This window comes from Chionomys nivalis, chromosome 14 (assembly GCF_950005125.1).
Source record: "Chionomys nivalis chromosome 14, mChiNiv1.1, whole genome shotgun sequence".
In the NCBI taxonomy this organism is placed as follows: domain Eukaryota; kingdom Metazoa; phylum Chordata; class Mammalia; order Rodentia; family Cricetidae; genus Chionomys; species Chionomys nivalis.
This window is the reverse complement of record NC_080099.1, coordinates 10,325,253-10,343,408: the sequence shown is the minus strand read 5'-3', so window position 1 is coordinate 10,343,408 and position 18,156 is coordinate 10,325,253. Positions and strand designations below refer to the sequence as shown.

At 48.6% G+C, this 18,156-nt stretch overlaps 1 protein-coding gene across 2 annotated transcripts in view; it reads left to right on the top strand.

Moving 5' to 3' along the window:
* St8sia5 (ST8 alpha-N-acetyl-neuraminide alpha-2,8-sialyltransferase 5) overlaps positions 1-18,156 on the top strand; it is a 61,144-nt gene that overhangs the window by 30,421 nt on the left and 12,567 nt on the right. For both annotated transcript variants that reach the window (XM_057788816.1, XM_057788817.1), the window contains 3 exons: positions 3,127-3,219; positions 11,725-11,811; positions 16,068-16,212. In XM_057788816.1, coding sequence (XP_057644799.1) covers positions 3,127-3,219; positions 11,725-11,811; positions 16,068-16,212 — 325 coding nt within the window. The remainder of the gene's footprint in view (positions 1-3,126; positions 3,220-11,724; positions 11,812-16,067; positions 16,213-18,156) is intronic.

Genomic DNA, 18,156 nt, shown 5'->3' with positions numbered 1-18,156 from the left:
AGCTTTGGCCACATAGTTCTCGTTTTAGAGTCAAGGATACAAGAAACAAGTTGTGGAATCTCCCTCCATAGCTAAGAAAAGATGCCGAGGCCAGGTGTGCGTCGGGAGTGTCCCTGCACGAAGGCCCAGAGAGCACATTGTGTAAAGTTGTGAAGGTGAAGCTTGGATCGCCTTGGAGATCCCAAGATGCTGGAGATGACAGAGTTGTGGGATCCCTGCCAAGCAAAGCTGTGGTGTGGAACCAGCCCAAGCGAGAGAAGTGGAGTTGGGGATCTGAAGAGTGCTTTGGCGTCAGAGATGGAGATGCAGAGTTAGGAGTTTGCCCAGCTCGTTTTCGGTCTTACTTTGGTTCAGTATTTCCTCATTATGCTCCCCTTTCCTCCCTTTTGGAATGGTAATGCATAGCCTGTGCCACTGTGTGTTGGAAGTACATGATCTGTTCTTTTTGGTTTTGGTTTTACAGGAAGTGATAGTTGAGAGATTGCCAAGAGTCTCAGGAGAGACTTTGAACTTTGAAATAAAGTTGAGACTGTAAAGTTGGACTGAATGCTATTTTGCATTCTGTGATAACTACCAGATTATGGGGGCCAGAAAGTGGAATGTAGTGGTTTGAATAAGAATGGCCCCTATTGGTTCATATATTTGAATGTTTAGTCACCAGGGAGTGACACTATTTGTAAGGACTAGGAGGTGTGGCCTTGTTGGAGGAAGTATGTCAATGGGGGCGGGCTTTGAGGTCTCAAACACCCATGCCAAGCTCAGAGTCAGTCTCTCTCTCTCTCTCTCTCTCTCTCTCTCTCTCTCTCCCTCTCTGTTCCAGAAATTTCCTTCATGTTACCATGCTCCCTACCATGATGATAATGGACAAAACTGTAACCAAGTTCCCAATTAAATGCTTTCTTTTATAAGAGCTGCCTTGGTCATGGTGTCTTCTCCCAGCAGTAGAATAGTGACTAAGTTGGGCTAGAAGATGTGGTTCACATTAAAGGTGAACCTTTCCACCTCAGAAGGTCCAGACTGAAAGTGAATCTTCCTACCTCACATGGTCTAAGTAAAAAAGCTCTCTCACAGGTATGCCCAGCCACTTGGAGTTTAGTTAATTCCAGATGTAGCCAGGCTGACAACCAAGATGAGCCGTCACATGAGCAATGGCATTGTGCAATGGGACCATCATGCAAACTGCTGCCATGACTGTAGTGTTTGAGAACCATGTCACCTCTGTCTGCCCCATGCTCCTTTTCATGTTTTTCAAGGAGCAGCTTGGACTCAGTCTCATGAGTATGTTTCTGATTGGTTGGACCTAAATTCTCTCCAGAGCCTTAGCCTCAAAGGAGTCTAGGAAATGTAGTCTTTAGTGTGCCTGTTTCTGTAGGACAGATAGGAGAGAAATGACAAGGACATAATCGCTACATTTGAGATGCTCACTATTTGGAAGGGCCATAGACCAGAGGCAGATTATGATAATATGATGTTATTTGTTCTAATGAAGATACAGTGTGTAGAGCTGTAGTGCCTGCACTACCAGACAGTATGCGAGCCTTGGGAAAGGGACCTGGAGATTTAAAAACACACATACACAGACAGAGACATGGGGACGCGGGTCATCCTTGATACAAGAGTGCCAAGAATGCCCACTTTATTGTGCTCACGGGCAGCTTAGATAGTGCGCTGGCCACGCCCCACCTCTTGAGAGCTTTCAGCTGCAGACTCATTAGAACCCATTCCTCTGCCATCAGGGTCTCGTGCTCAGAGCAGCTGCAGGCTGCTCAGAGCAGAACAAAACAAGTTGTTTACAGGAAATTCACGATCTGGTGGTCCGCAGTCCTCAACATAGAGCCCAGGGGTAGGGGCCACATGAGTGCTCCCAAAGGAGCAGGCCTTTGATCTAGGTTCTGAAGCTGACTTTGGAGAGAGAGAGAGAGAGAGAGAGAGAGAGAGAGAGAGAGAGAGAGAGAGAGAGAGAGAGAGAGAGAGAGAGAGAAAGGAGCAGGCCTTTGATCTAGGTTCTGAAGCTGACTTTGGAGAGAGAGAGAGAGAGAGAGAGAGAGAGAGAGAGAGAGAGAGAGAGAACGCGCGCGCGAGAGAGAACGCGCTTAAGAGCTCTGCTTAGTTCTTTTATGACATAAAGAAATGGAGCCAACTTATTTTGGAATTAGGAGACAATCCATTGAATAGAACATTTTTTGGGGGTCTATTTTTGTGGCCTTGAGCACGTTAGACAAACATTCTACTCTCATACTCTTGTCTGTAGCATTGGCTTGGAAATAGGGTGCATATGTGGTAGCTGCTGCCATGGTTGGAGATGCTAAGACTGCTCCAAGGATGCCTATGTTTCCAGCACTTGGTTCTGGCTCTGTGATGGCTCTAGGTGCCTTTTTTGCTTCTGATTCTTGAGGTTACTTCTTAGGAGACTAGTGAACCCATGATTAGTGTGGCAGTCCATATACTCTTGAGTCATGACTGCGGCGGTCTTGGGATCCCACATTCCTGGCTTGGAAGTGGGAGAGACCCCTGAAGAAAGGATCACCTGGCTTCTGCCCAGGAAGGTGACTCTGGACTCCAGGGCTGTGGGTATACCAGCTCTTGTGGTAAACAGACGGGGCAAGAGCGGTCATGTCTCCGAGACAGCGCGGCATGAACAAGAGCGCTACGGGAGCAGATGGGAATGGAAATGCTTTGTAAATGGAAAAATCTGGGGCAATCTGAGCTCTGCCTGTGGCTGTGTCATAGGACGTTGTCTTAAGAGTCAGAGAAAGACAGAAAGAGCAGGAAATGATGTGGTAACTTACTGCCTGCCTCCCAGATTGGCTGCTGGGTGCTGCCGGTCCCCCACTCTGTCTGATCAGAGTGCATAAAGCCCACCCCCTCTCCTCCCTCACAGTTTTGCAATGAAGCCTGTGACCACCTTTCAGTGTTGCCCAAGTGGGCTTTGTTCCTATACACACTTACAGTGCAGTAAGGTTGCTCCTACCTAGAGCCAGCCCCCTACTGGGTCCTGTGATGGGATGGGTTAGTTGGTTTTATTTGTTGGACTAGGATGAACTCCTTCTCACAGAAGGACCCTTGGCAGGTCCTAGAAAACCCGGGCTGCTTCTCTATGTAACCTTTGTCTCTGTTGGTTCTCAGGTACTTTGAATTTTACAAGGGGCCTTTAGAATTTAACTCCACGAGATGCCTGGAGCTGAGGCAGGAGATCCTGGACGTGAAGGTGCTGTCCATGTGAGTGTGCTCTGCCTGGGCTGGGAGTGGGTACAAGTTGCATGTGGAGGCGGGGTGGGGTGTCCCCAGAGCTGAAGGGGACAAGAAACACAAGGTAGACATCATAGCCTGGAAATTAGACCTTCTACTGGCATTAGAAGGCTCTGGAAGCTGTTTGATCACCAAGGCCAAGTTTGCAAGGTCACCTCTGTTGACGGGGTGTGAAAGTCCCCAGCTCAGTTACCAGCGGCCTTGATTATCATTGCAGGGCTCCTTTTGGGTAGAAATCTAAGAGGCCCTGGACTGTCGGACCTGAAATTCAGTGTTACAGTTGGGTTAAGCCTGGCCCACTTGATGCTGTCTTTGACAATTTTAATTTCTTTGAAAGTTTTGATTTGTCAATTATTTGATGCAAAATCCAAGAAGTGTCACAAAATGGTATGCGGTGAAGTATCTCTCTCTCACCCCGTTCTAGTTCCTGAAGGTCTAGTGTATCCTTGCAGCATGTTGGTGCACAAACAATATCTCTGTGTGGAGATTCCTTCAACCATCCCGTCTCAATCCATCCCATCCCATCCCATCCCATCCCATCCCATCCCATCCCATCCCATCCCATCCCGTAGTCCATCGTCTGCAGTGCTCGTCCAGCCAGTGGGAGGAAGACCTGAGCCTCCCAGCTGGCCATTCAGTTCAGTCTTCTTTCTCTTGTTATGACTCCCTGGAAGCCAGAAGATCTACCTGGGGTGTCTGGATGGTAGTTATGCCAGGGTCTGAATGTATTTAGAAACAATTACATCTAGACGTGGACAAAATAAAATTTATACAGAGGTGACGTTAGATACTTATATCAACTCATGGCCCTCTGACATGATCCCAAGGACTCTGCCCATGGCTGGCAGTCAGAAGCCAGGTAGTGTGAGTCATGGAGAAAGTATAAACTTTGGGTTAAGGCAGGCCTGGGACCGAAAGCTAATTCTGGACCTTGCCTGCTCTAATTATCAGGCAAATAAATTACTTAATTTCTCTGAGCCTTTCCTAACTTATAAAATGGAGGTGGCGTTATCTACTTCTTAGGCATTGCTGCCGACTGGTGGAAATAGTTTGTAAAACAGATAGCAGGTGTCGACTGGGGGGCTGCAGTGGGGGCAGCAGCGGCACTCAGTAAGTGTGGCTATTCCACTCTCTTTCTTTCCGTTCGAGTGAGGATCACACTCTTCCAACACATTAATGCAGTGGGTGAGGAGAGAGTGAGGCCCCGAGCTGGGGAGAGGAGAGTTTTTAAAGGGGAACAGCTGCAAGGAGGGTGGATACATGTTTTGGGGTCTTAGGATTGAGTGAAGGGGGTACAGAGTAAGACGATTTCTGAAATCATTGATCAAACTTTGGGTGCAGACTGTTAACCAAGGACCCTAAATTGCTGTCAGGATGTCTGTGAGGACTAGGGTGTCTGCAGAAAACATCTGGACCTCGTTAAATTTTATGAGCCTGCTCCTTAGCTCCTTAATTGGCTATTTCTAGGGTATACATACAAATTTCACTATCGCAGCACATCCCTGGTACTGAGGTAGGCTCCCAGTCACCATATGGCTTAAGATGAATCCCCTTCTTTAAAATGGAGTCTGCAAAGCCAGGTCCTCACAAGGTGAGCAGGCCCACTGCTTTGGTGGCTGTGTTGAGGAGGAAGTGTGCCATCGCAGGGAGCAGGAGAGAGAGCAAAGCTGCTGTCTTCATGACCAAGCAGAAAGAGAAAAAGACCAGGTTCCCACTGGTGCCTTCAAGGGCCAGTCCTAATAACCTTGAGACCTTCCACATGGCCTTGCCTCCTAAAGGTCCCCCACGCTCCCCATAGCATCACCCTGAGAAACAGCCCTCAACACAAAAGCTTTTAGGAGATGCATAAGGTCCAAACTAGCAGCCTCCGTATGCAGCTGCTGAAAGTCTCAGGAGTAAGGCCTTGAGATAGCCCAGCTGGATTATTTGTATTGACTATGGCCCTGTCATGATCGGTGATCTATGTGTCCTTTCTAGAGATGAATGAAGCTACCCTCTGCTGTCTGCTGTTCATTGAGCACGCACCACTGTGGTCCCAGCTCTCAGGGAGTCCATAGACCAATGGGGAAACAGACATGAGTAACTCTAAGGAGACAAACTCTTAGGGTAATGGGGAACTTGACCTAGGATGGGTGATGCCAGGCAAAGGTTTGCTGAGGAAGGGTGGAGAAAGTTCTGGTCTGTAGGGTGATAGTTGTTAACTAGGATAAGAAGATCACAAATGGGCCAGTCCATATGAGGTCTTGAGACAGGAAGGATGCTGCTGGGTCCTGGAGCTGCAGGACCAGAGCAGCTGTGGGTCAGCATGTGAGGGGAAGACAGAAGCGGTGGCACCACAGGAGTCATGGTGCACCCGGATCCTTTCCTGAGGACCTTGGGGCCCTGTGGATAGGATTTGAGGCAGTGCCTAGGAGTGTGGTCTGATAGATGTTTTGGAATGCTTCCAAGGAGTTACATGACAACGCCTACCCAGACCTTAGTTGGGGGCTTAATTCAGAAGCAGAAGGTCCCTGATTATCTTTTCTCAGAATTAAAATATTTGAGGCCTTTATATGTTTGACTGGGATCCCAGAGAGCTCTTGTTGGCAATATTTCTTGGAGTTTTCAAAGGAAGAACAGTTAACTTTTAAATTAGAAAACGTATAATTTCTTCACGGGCACTTCAAGGTCTGGACTGGAAATGCCGAGGAAGCATGTAAACTGTCTTCATGACTTCTCATCCTTCTGCCTCCAGATCTTCTGTATGATGTTGTTGAACCCCGCATCAGTTTTCTGGGGCCACCACCACAAAATTCCACTATCAAGTCATTTAGTTTCTTTTCTTTTTCTGTATGTGCATGCATTGGAGGCTAGATGTCAATGTCAAGGATCATCCTCTATTGCTCTTCCGTCTTATTTATTGAGGTAAGAGCTCTTATCAAGCCCAGATCTCCGTGGTATGACTGGCCTTGCTAGTCCATGTGCTGTAGGAATCCTCCGTCTTAGCCTTCTGAGGCTGGAGTTACAGGCAGGCCACTGTGCCTGACCAGCATTTTCTGAACTCTACTCTTCATGCTTGCAGGGAAGTGCTTATCCTGCTAAGCCATCTCTTTAACCCCTGATGAGTAAGTTTTTCCTCCATGTTCTGGAGGCAGGAGAATAAAGAGCAGGGGTCCTAGAGCCTTCCTTCCTGATTCGTTCATGGCCATCCTTTCACTGTGTCTGTCTGTGTCTTACGTCTCATGCTCTTCTTACAAGAACACCAGTCATACTGGACCAGGGCCCACTCCAGTGACTTCATTCCCATCTAGTTTAGATTTTACAGACCCCTTCCCCAAATACAGTCACACTGACGTTAGGACTTCCACATGTGAATTTTGGGGAGACACAATTCAGCCAATAAGAGTTCCTGTTACAGCTGATACTTAGAGACCAGATGAGAAATTACCAAGATACTTTTGTTTGAACCTACAGAGGAAGACTTGTGGGGATGTGAAGAACAACCTCGGATTTCCCTGTGCCTGTGATCACTGTTGTCCCTTGTAACTAGAGGTTTCTCTTCCACCCACCAGTTCATGAGTAAACACTCAGAGGCTTAATAGTTGTTACAAATTGTTTGGCCAATTAGCTCAGGCTTATTATTCATTACATCTTAAATCAACCCATTTCTATTAATCTATCTATTGCCACATGGCTGTGGCATTACCTCACATCTTGCTTCTTTGGCAGCTGCTGGCATCTCTCTAAATCTGCCTTCTTTTTCCCTTTATCTTTGCTTGAATTTCCTGCCTGGCTATTGGCCAAATCAGCTTCTTTATTAACCAATGGTAATAAAACATATTCACAGCATACAAAAGGACATTCCACATCAGTGGATCATAGGCTCTTTTTTGGTGATGTATTGGTCTTTTCATAGTTGCATGAGTTCTCATCTGTCCTCAGGATACCTTGTCTCACTCCTCAGGATGGACTCCTGGGATGAACAGCAATCCCAGCTGGTGGCCTCAGACTTAGTCAGTCTTGTTAGGCTCTCTCTTCCATGACAGCTGTCTCGTCTGGGGACTTGAGTTGTAGAAATATAGTAAGGAGTACAAGCCAGACTAGGCCACCCACAGGGTGTCAGTTGTGGCAATCTGTGGTGTGTCAGGCAATGGCAAGCCCGGTGCCCCCCTTCCTGGTTAATTCCTAAACTGAGGGTTACTGAGGGTTTGTGGTCCTCCATGGGAGATGTCAGAGAACTCAGAGGCTGGTTTCTGTCCAGGTTGTCCTGTTATTAGCTGGGCACTCTCAGATTTTGCTGAGCTCCAGCTTCATCCCACAACCTGCATCACAGCAAGACTGACCTGAATAATAAGGAAAAGGTCAAATCCCTTCTGTGGATGGAGGAAGCTGGGTGGAGGCACACATGTTCCTTCCAGCACACAGAGCGTGAATGGGTATTTTGTCTGAGGACACAAGATGTGTGATTCCCATAGAAATATTTTTGATCCAAAATTTTTCAAATCAATGGTAAAAATGAGTTATCCAGAAACCCCCAGAGGGAGAGTGCCCTACTTCCTGACAGTGTCTGAGGCACCATGAATTACTCTGAGATTATCTGGCAGGACAATGTTTGTTGCTGATTCTTGTTCAAATTATTTATGTTTGATTCTAGTCATTTGAGTGTCTCTTTTTAAAGGCAAACCTTCAGTTGCTGCCCATGTTCAAACCCACGGGGGTTTTGCTTGAGAACTCCTGTTGCAGCCTCTCTGGCTTCCTTCCCTACCCTTCTGGGCTGGACTTGGTGCAGAGTGCAGCAATGAGGCCAAACAGAGTGGCTAGAAGCCATGGCCGCTGGCAAAAAAAGCCCCCCTCTCTGACCTGGGAAGTCCTTCATGCCTCTTGAAGCTCAGCTTAGAAGGCTTTCAAAAACCTGTGTGTTCTGCCAGGTCAGGGTTCAGTGCAGTCAGGCCATAGCTCAGGGATCTCGGACACCACATGGACTCAGCCCGCACTTGTACAAAGAGCAGGTGGTGAAGAAAGCAGATGAGAATGGAGTGCAAACGGAGTAGGAAGTCACCATAGGCCCTGGAGACATGGGAGAACTCGGGAGGGCAGAGAGACTGGCACTGTGATGATGTAAATCACAGAAGCTTCTAGTACTATAAAACTCACAGTCAGTCCAGCCTTCTCATCCTAGCTCCGTTCCCATGATTCTCAGCTGTTTCTTCTGTCTACCCTCCTTACCCTCTTCAGGAATGTATGCATGCTGCTGGGGACCCCCTTACCCCACCCCACACCCCATCAACTACATTCCTAGATCTTCTGCTTTGGTAGGTGAGGACACCACCTCCTTCCCTCAGGCCCACCCCCTCCTCACAATTCCCTAGTTGAAGGGTGTTGTGGTTTGGATGTTGTTTACCCCCCAAGGGGTTTATGTCCTCGAAGCTTGAGGTGGTGGGCCTTTAAGAAGTGAGGCCTAGAGGGAGGCATTTAGATCATTGGGGGCATCACCCTTAGAAGAGATTAAAGATGGTCTCACAGAATGAATAAGTTTCCTCAAGACTAGGCTACAGGGCTGGGGAGATGGCTCATTTGGTAAAACCATATAAGCATGAAGCTAGGTGTCGTGACGTGCACCTGTAACTCCAGGGCTGGAGGGGTGGGGCAGGAAGACCCCTGGATCTCCTCTGGCTGGCTAGTCTAGCTGAACTGGTGAGCTCCAGGTCCGGTGAGAGACACTGACCCCCAAAATGAGGTGGAATGTGACTGAGGAAGACAGCTGCTGCTGTCTCCACACACACAATGCTTGTGCATCTGAATGCACGTGTGCAGACATGAACACACTCATGCACACACATACACACACACACACAAACACACACACACAGATATTACATTGCTATAAAAGATTAAATCTGACTCCTGACTCTTTTAAGCTTTCTGCCCTGTCGGGTGACAGCTGTTGGTACCCTCGCCAGAGGCTAAGCTGATGAGGTCATCTGATCCGGAACTTTCAACTTCTGAAACTATAAATAGATCTTTTCCTTTGTAAGTGCTCAGCCAAGAGTATTTTGTTTTAACAACATTAAACAGAATAACCCAAGCTTAGGTCTGTAGGCAGTGAGTGATTGGCCATGTTTGGGGACAAATGTCACTAGTTCCTGTTAAACGAAGAGGTGAACCCAGTGCTCCTGGGGGCTAGCCACTTTCCAGCCATGGTGGTGCTGGGACAGCCTCCATTAAGGACCCCTTTCAGATCCAGAGTCGTGGGCCTGTGAGTTCCAAAAGGCTCCCATTGCCTAGCCCTAAGCAAGAGAAGTCCTGGCCTGCCTGGGCCAGGGTGCAAGGTTCACTCTGTCCTGCATTTCCAGTGGAAATACTCCATGGTCCAGTATCCCTGGAAAGTGATGTGTGCAATATTCCTTTCCTGAAAGAGACAATATAGGAGAACCTATTAAATGATCCAGGGAATCTCAGGGTAGAAGAAAATATTAGACTTTAACTCAGCTTTTCCAAATACATTTGCTCATAAATGTATTTGGGATTAAAAATATTTTAAAATTGGGTTAAACTGTAGGGAAGTCTCATCTTTATAGACGTCTCACGTGGCATCACATTGCGCTAGAGTTCCACGGGACACACTTTGGGAAGCTGGTCCTCTTGTACGTATTCTTCTCTCATTTGATCTGCCTCTGTGCCCCACTCACAAAGGGCTAACACTGCGGAAATGTAAAGAATCCCTACCGCCTGGTGACCATAAAAAGAATCTCTTAGGTGGTGACAAGGGCTGGGACAGCTTGTTCCACACATGCAGACACAGGAGCTTGGTAGTGACTTGTCCCTAGTGACATAGCCTGGGAATGGGGAACACCTTAACTGCAACAGGAAGAAATAACTAAGAAGAGGCGAAGGCAATAGGGACAGGGAGGAACACGGGTGGCACCGAGGGCTTGGCCTTCAAGCTTAGACACTGTCTACGGTGAAGAACGGTGAGGAGGGAGGAGGTGAAGGCTCATGTTGATCATGGTTTGTTTTCTATTGCTATGATGGACAAAAGCAGCTTGGGGAGGAAAGGCTTCAATTCCAATTCATCTTACAGTTCCGGGGAACAGCACATCATTGTGGGAAACAAGGCAGAAATTCAAAGCAGGAGCTGATGCAGAGGCCATGGAAGGGTGCTGGTTATTGGCTTGCTCTCCACGGCTTGCTCAGCCTGCTCCCTTATACCATCCAGTACTATCTGCCCAGGAGTGGCACTACCCACTGTGAGCTGGGCCCTCCCACATCAATCGTCAATTAAGAAAATATCCCACAGACTTGCCCACATGTCAGTCTCATGGAGGTATTTTCTCAGCTGAGGTTCCCTCTTCCCGGATGACCCTACCTGTGTCAACTTGACAAAAACTAACCAGCAAATGCATATAGATGGTACTAATATCCCAGGACGTGGACCTGACTTGGGGCAGTGGGAGGGGGCTCTCAACAGATTGGGTTCAACTACTTTCTCCAAAAATCCAACAAAGTAGGATTGGAAAGACAGGAAGAGAGTTTAGTAAATATGGCCCAGGTTAATCGTACTGGGGAAGAGGACCACGTCAGCATCTCAGCGTGTCCTTGGAGCTCTGACATGGGCTACCATCTAAATAGAGGAAGAACTGAGGTCGGCTGAGAGGTTTGAATGATTGAGCAATCTCTGTGAACTCAGGGCTGGCTGATCATTACCTCAGTTCTGGTCCTGCTTGTCATGGATTGCGGGAGCATCCTGATGTCTTTCAGATGATTGGTGCTGTTTAGAGGGATAGTCCTGGTTCCCCTCCTAAGGAGATTGGTCTCCAAGGCTCTGCTGTTTCTGGAATCCAAGGTGACCAGATTTAAGGCAGTGACTGAGACCTGCTGGATCTGTCTCAAGGGAGTCTGGGCTGAGGAGAGGCTCAGTCAGCCAAGCTCCTGCCTTGCAAACACACGGAGTACTAGCTTGGAAAAAGCCAGATGTGGTGGCGCACACTTCCAATCCCAGTGCACAGGGGCAGAGACAGAAGAGCCTTGGCGCTTACCCTGGGGTTTCTGTGCTTGCCTCGGAATTGCCCTCACATCAAGAGTAAGGAAAGTAACATACCGACCGCTGATATGGCACGGGGGGGGAGGGGTAACACACTGACCGCTGATATGGCATACAGGGGAGTAACATACCGACCACTGATATGGCACACAGGGGGAGTAACATATCAAGGGCTGATATGGCATACAGGGGGAGTAACATACAGACCGCTGATATGACACACAGGGGGAGTAACATACCGACTGCTGATACGGTATACAGGGCAGTAACATACCAAGGGCTGATATGGTATACAGGGGAGTAACATACCAAGGGCTGATATGGCACACAGCAGAGTAACACACCGACAGCTGATAAGGCGTCCAGGGGAAGGGGAAGGGAGAGTTTTTGGAAACAGGGGTGACACATGGTGCAACCTGACCTTCTTATCTGCTCTCTGCCCACTGCTCCCACAGGGTGAAGCAGTCTGAACTGTTCGACAGGTGGAAGCGCCTCCAGATATGCAACTGGGCAATGGACACCTCCGAAGCCAACCTGTTCAAGTATGCCTTGCCGTCCCCACTGCCACCTCTTCAGATATCCACCATCTGGTTCTCAGTGGGCATCTGTCTGGAGCTGACCCTGAGGGCCTTAGGAGTGTGAGCAGTGGCAAGGCCAGCACCTGGTCAGCTAGCGGCCCCATGCTTTGCTGTGGTCCTTGCCTTACCAGGTTGGGACTGTCACAAGTAGCTCAGGCTGGTGTGCACTAAGGCCCCTAGAAATGAGATGCTTGTTTAAGGTCCCTCCATAGCCCTTACAGTCTCATCGTCCCCATCTCCCCATCCTGGCATAACATCTCTACTTACCTTCTTGGAGGCCCAAGTTCACCATGCTTCTATCTAATATCTGAGCCTGGTTGTTGATTTTTTTAAATTGCTTGTTAACCACAATGAACAGATAGTAAGCTCTAGGAGAGGCAGTAGCTATATTTCCAGGCTCTCATGGGAACCAAGCAGATGAGAGGCATCCCAAAATGCTTTTTCATTAATGATGAGCTTTGGGTTTTCTCCATTGCTAGCCTCCTGCCAGTTTGCGGTATCATTTCAGAGCAGGTAGACCTTACACTAGAAAATTGATGTGGTCCTGGTAGCTGGTGTCTAAACTGGTTCAGCCACTCAGGTTTGAGTTTAAGTGTACTAAAAGCTACCGACTGTTACTGGAGGTTTCTCTGTCCTGCCCCATCCTGCAGCCATTTCCAAATAATCACTCAGAGGTGTAAAATTAATTATAATTGCTTGGCCAATGGCTCAGACTTCTTACTGGCTAGCTCTTGCATATATTAACCCATTTCTAATAATCTGTGTATCACCACGTGCCCTATGACTTACTGGTATTGTTCTGGAGTGTTATTCCTCCAGCGGCTGCTGGCATCTCCCCGACTCCACCTTCTTTTTCCCTGTATCTTTGTTTGGATTTCCCTGCCTGGTTATTGGCCAAATCAGCTTCTTTATTAAACCAATGGTAATAAAACATATTCACAGCATACCAAAGGGCGTCCCACAGCAACTAACGTGAAGGAATCCTACACAGGAGGCTGTAAGAGTGGGTTTCACCAAGGACTTGGTGTTTTCTTTATCAATGTCTTCTTTCAGTTTGTGGTGATTCCACACCAGGGAGTTTGTTCTGCTCCACTTTCCTTCCCACCTCCCTTCTTCTCCTCTCCTCTCCTCCCTTCTCCTCTTACCTTCCTCTCTCTTTCTCTGGACAGGGTTTAGCTGTATAGCCTAGGCTGACTTCAAACTCCTAATCCTTCCTCTAACTTCCAAGTGCTGAGGCTACAGGGGTGTTGATAGCAGTATGAAGCAGCTCATATTTAAAAACATTACTGATATAATGAGCCCCCATGAGCAGGTACCAGGAGCTTCCATGAAGCTGCAGAGTCCTAGCCCTGCTTTGAGGAGACCCACCTGCTTTGAAAGTTCTGTTGGGCCTGGGCAAAGTGCTAGGGCATGCCAAACAGACCCAGGATCTGCCGGCCCGAGTATGACTTTATGCTCTTCCCTCTAGACTTCCCCAGGGCACAGGAGGCTGAACACATGGAGGCCGATTAATAGCATGAGCAGAACAGTTAGTGTGGTGTGCAAGGATGTGGGTCAAGCTGAGTTGGAACAGAGGTCTCATGGCGTGGGAGGGGGGAGGACTCCCATCTAAAACAATGTTGACATGACAGAAGACGATACAGCAAGAGGAACACAGAGCTCCATTTGTGAGCCAGCTCTGTGAGGTGAGGCTGTGGGAGCAGAGACCCTCTGGGGTTGAGGGATATGATGTGGATTTAGGTGTGGGGAAAGAAGGTGATATTGAACCTTGCTGTGTTCCTAACATAAAGCTCTCAGCACCATCAGTTGCCTCTCACTTCAAACTTCTGGAAAATGGAGAGCTCCTCCATCCAGGTTGGTGGGAGCCTGGTGCAGTGCAGGAGGGAGACACTGGCATTTCAGGTACAGAAGAGGACCAGCAACTGTCTCCATTCTGTTGTCTGCAAGCTTGCCATGCTGGTTCATACATTAGCCACGTGCAAGCTTGTTTCGTATGGGGTGTTCTCTAGCTGACAGACTAGACTGTTTTTGCATCCGCAAAGCTAGAAGGTCCAGATGCTGGTTTGTAAGGCTGACCTGTGGCCCCTCACTTGCCAGGCTTCAGCCTTTCTTTGGAAGCCTTACTCACATTCAAAGATCCAGTTCTCCCCCAGAAAGACCCTTCTATGAGTAGCAGTCAGCTGGTTTCCCAGTGAAGATTTCTCAGCAAGAAGTGAAATCATTAAAAAGTCATTTAACCGTTTGGCTTGGACAAGCTGGAGTTACAGAATCATAGAGGGGCAGAAACAGAAGACCCACCCCTGCATTTTATACATGAAGAAGCTGAGGCCCAGAATGGAAAGCCCCCTGCCTGGGGCCCACATCTGTGGGCCGCGGAGAAGAAAACAGAGACTAGGCCTCTGGATGCTGAGTGCCAACTCATGTTTCCACCCCAGCGCTCATGAGAACACCTCACACCTCCTTGAACAGTCAGTGGTCATCACAGGGCTCTATGGAGAAAGTGTTCCACCCCCCAGAGCTGCCTGGACCCTGAGGGCACTGGGCCTGGAGCTCTGTGTACTCCAGACCACCTACTGAGCCTGCGTGTGTGTGTGTGTGTGTGTGTGTGTGTGTGTGTGTGTGTGTATGATCACAAGGCTCTGTGGAGAAGGGGGTCCATTCCCCAGGGCTCCCTGGACAATGCAGGGGACTGACCTGGAGCTGTGTATACTCCAGGCTCACCCAGGAAGGTGGTGATCTGTGCCCATGGCCACAGTCAGAGCCCATTAGTTTACAAGGCAGGGAGCAAAATTGCCCAGGACCTAACCCTTTGAAAGTCTGCCTGGAAAGTCCTGGAGAAGAGAGAAAAACAGATTGCTTCAGCAGTCCCTTTTCCCTCGGGCTCCCCCCTCCCCTTAAATCTGGTATCTGTGGTTTAATCCCTCTGCAGCTCAGCTTTGAGCGTTACTGAGATCAGAATGTCAGGACTCTTTCTCCTTCCTTCCTCCCTCCTTCTTTTCTTTCTATATTGAATTCCTGGAACATTTTTCAGGAGCCATGTTCCACTTTCTGCAGGAAGGCATCTGGTACCAACCCAGTATCCCCAGGCTGGGCCTGCCCTTGCCCTAAGTCAGCTTCTGATGGACAGATATGGATGGCACTTTGGGTGACCATACAGGCCTTGGTTTAGTGTGATACCGGGGAGAGCTTTGTTGTGTGTTGGCCATGGAGGCTGAGACCCTAAAGAGCTCTGGCTTCAGGTTGCTAGATGTGTTTGTGTGTGAGTGTGTATATGTGTGTGTGTGTGTGTGTGTGTGTGTGTGAGAGAGAGAGAGAGAGAGAGAGAGAGAGAGAGAGAGAGAGAGAGATGCACGTCCTGGAATAGTGAACTTTGCGGGGGGAGGGTGTCTTGTTGTTCGTGAGTGGGAGTCAGTCAAGACCTGACTGATGTGGCTAGCAGAAGGTGGTTTGAACAAGCCTGTGATGAGTACCATGCATGTGAGGTTTAGAGAACTGCAGGGTCTGATACCTGGCTTTCCTTCCAGCCTGAGAAGGCAGGTGTAATGAAAAAAAGAAAAGAAAAGCAAAATGAAGTGGGTACCTTTGGGAAGTCCCTGCCAAGATATGCCACTAACTAAATGTGCCATGAACAACAGAGTTAGTAGACAAGATTTATTGGGGGAGGTGGGAGGGAGAGAGTGAAAGGCCATGTTGGAGTGGGGACATGAGAGAGGCAGGCAGGCAGACAGACAGACAGATGGAGAGTGGGGAAGAGACAGCAGGAAGAAGAGAGGCAAGAGAAGCAAGAGATCAAGCTGTGCCTGGCGAACACTTTTCAGGGGTGCACACGTCGGGGAGTTGGCGGTAGGAAGGCTTAGGTGGCATAGCTGCATGGTGAGGCAGGCTGTGCCTGCAGCGGGAACTAACGGCCGGTGGTTAGCATGTGATTAGCGTGGTGAGACAGGCTGCTCCTGCAGCGGGAACTAACGGCCGGTGGTTAGCATATGGTTAGCATGTGATTAGCATGTGCCATAACCTTCAAAAACAAGAGCTATCATGGAAGTATGGCTACCGGAGCTTTCCAATAGGCAGCGAACCTGGGCCCTAGAGAGACAGAGAGCTCCAGGTGCCAGGAGGATGCTGGGGGTGGGGTGGGGAGGAAGTGAGTCTGGGAATGGAATGGAAAGGAAGGGGCCCCTCTCTGCCCTGCCCAGTGTCACTCCTGTCTCCATGCCCAGCAGGTCCACCTTGTCCAGGTGCTGCAACGCCCCTGGCTTTCTCTTTACCACCCAGAAGAACACGCCAATTGAGACGAATCTCAGGTATGAGGTGGTGTCCAGTGGCTTCTTCCACATCAATCAGGAGATCTTCCAAATGTTTCCCAAGGTATGTCCCCGACATGGTGGTCTGGGAGGCAACTGGTGGTCAATGCCAGCTAACTATGGCTTGTATGATTTGGGGCAAAAATAGGTTAAAGTTCTGCCTCTGTCCTTGCGTGCTGATGACATTCCACAGCTATCTAGAAGAGGGATTAATTATACCTTGATCACTCAGTTGAGGAAGGCACAAGAAAAAAACCATTCAAAGTGTATGAACACCAGAAAGCAGGCCCAGGACAGAGCTAGGCCTGAATGTCAGCCACATCAGATAAACTTGGAGTCATAGTGTAAGAATGCCTCTTCTTAACATTTAATAGTTACACGTAATAATTGATTTTATTATGCCATTTTCATGCATGGCTGTAATGTATTTTGATCATATTCCCGCCACTTCTATCACCACCTTCTCTTATTCCCTTCCCATGCCTCTTCTCTTTCCCAATGAGCCCCCTCTCATCCTTTTTTCTCTGTAACTCAGTGGGTTTTTTTTTTTTTTTTTTTTTTTTGTTTTTGTTTTTGAGACAGGGTTTCTCTGTGGTTTTGGAGCCTGTCCTGGAACTAGCTCTTGTAGACCAGGCTGGTCTCGAACTCACAGAGATCCGCCTGCCTCTGCCTCCCAAGTGCTGGGATTAAAGGCGTGCGCCACCACCGCCCGGCCCTCAGTGGGTTTTATTGGGGTTGCTGAAGAAAATGTTTCTCCCTCCCTAGCAACCACTAACTACTAATAATACATCTATGATATCAGAGATGTTGTGTGGAGGGGGACTGGTCACTGATAGTATAGTTGCTCCCTGCCCATGGGGGGTCCACACCTATGGCCCATTCAGATCACCGAGGCTGATAGGAAGCTCCAAATTCTGGACTCTTGGAGAAAGGGATGCAGACATCGTACTTTTGACTGGTTCAGATGGTTCTGTGATGCTGAGGTGCTGTGGCATCAGCAGAGAGGCGGGTGGCAAGGGCGTGTTCATGCTTATGTTCTGGAGGAGAGCTCGGGGATACCCTGCATATTTTAGGGGGTCAGGGGAGGTGCTAACAAGATGAAAACAGAGTCTCTCTGGATGTCTGTTTTATTGCTGGTACCAGAGTGACCAGGCAAGATTTGGACTCAGCAATGATCTGAAGTTACAGTACAGTAATGGCGTTGAGTCACCTTCACTAGGTGAGCTTTGCACGGTGTGGCAGGTAAACTTTCTTCTTAAGCAGGTCACAGCAGCATGTGACATAGCCTGGGCTGGCTTGCGGGTCCTTGGAGAGCCAGGGCATGAATTGCTGAGGTCAGGAGATACAGCAGGGTCTCCACACCTTTCTCTGGAAAGGACCGAATAGTAAGTGGCCTTGTAGGTGGCATCATCACCATCACTACTTGCCACCATGGTCCCAGCGCTGCAGTGGTCATGACAGTGGTCACGAGAGTAGTCACTGTCACGAGTAAACTGAAGAAGAGGCTTCGTCTTAGTTGCACGGATTTCAGAAAGTGAATGTAGCTTTCACACGTCACATGTCTTATTTGAGTGGCTTCAGACTGTTTAAAACTATAAATGTTATTCTCAGATTGCTGGCCATACAAAAACAGGTGGTAGACCAGATGTGGCCCATAGCCATGACTCTCCAGCCCTCCCTTAGCATAGCAGTGCCTCTGGGGTTTTAAATGGTCAGCTTTCCAGCCCCTTGCCCACCCAGAGATTCTTTTCTGTGGCTATTGGATGGAGCCTAGGAAGGACTGTTTCCAGAAAGTTCTTGATTTGCACCTGTAGGACACACTCATGGGAAACACAAGAAACCCTCAATGACTTCTCCTAAGACTACTGTGGCTCATTCTGTTTCGCTCCCCATTGACTTTGAGACCCCAGTGCTCTCCCTGTCCTGGTCCCCTGGACCTGTCCCCACAGGGAAAGTGAGCCACAGACTCAAGTGTGTCACAGAGGGCCACGGCAGCTCCTTCTGATTG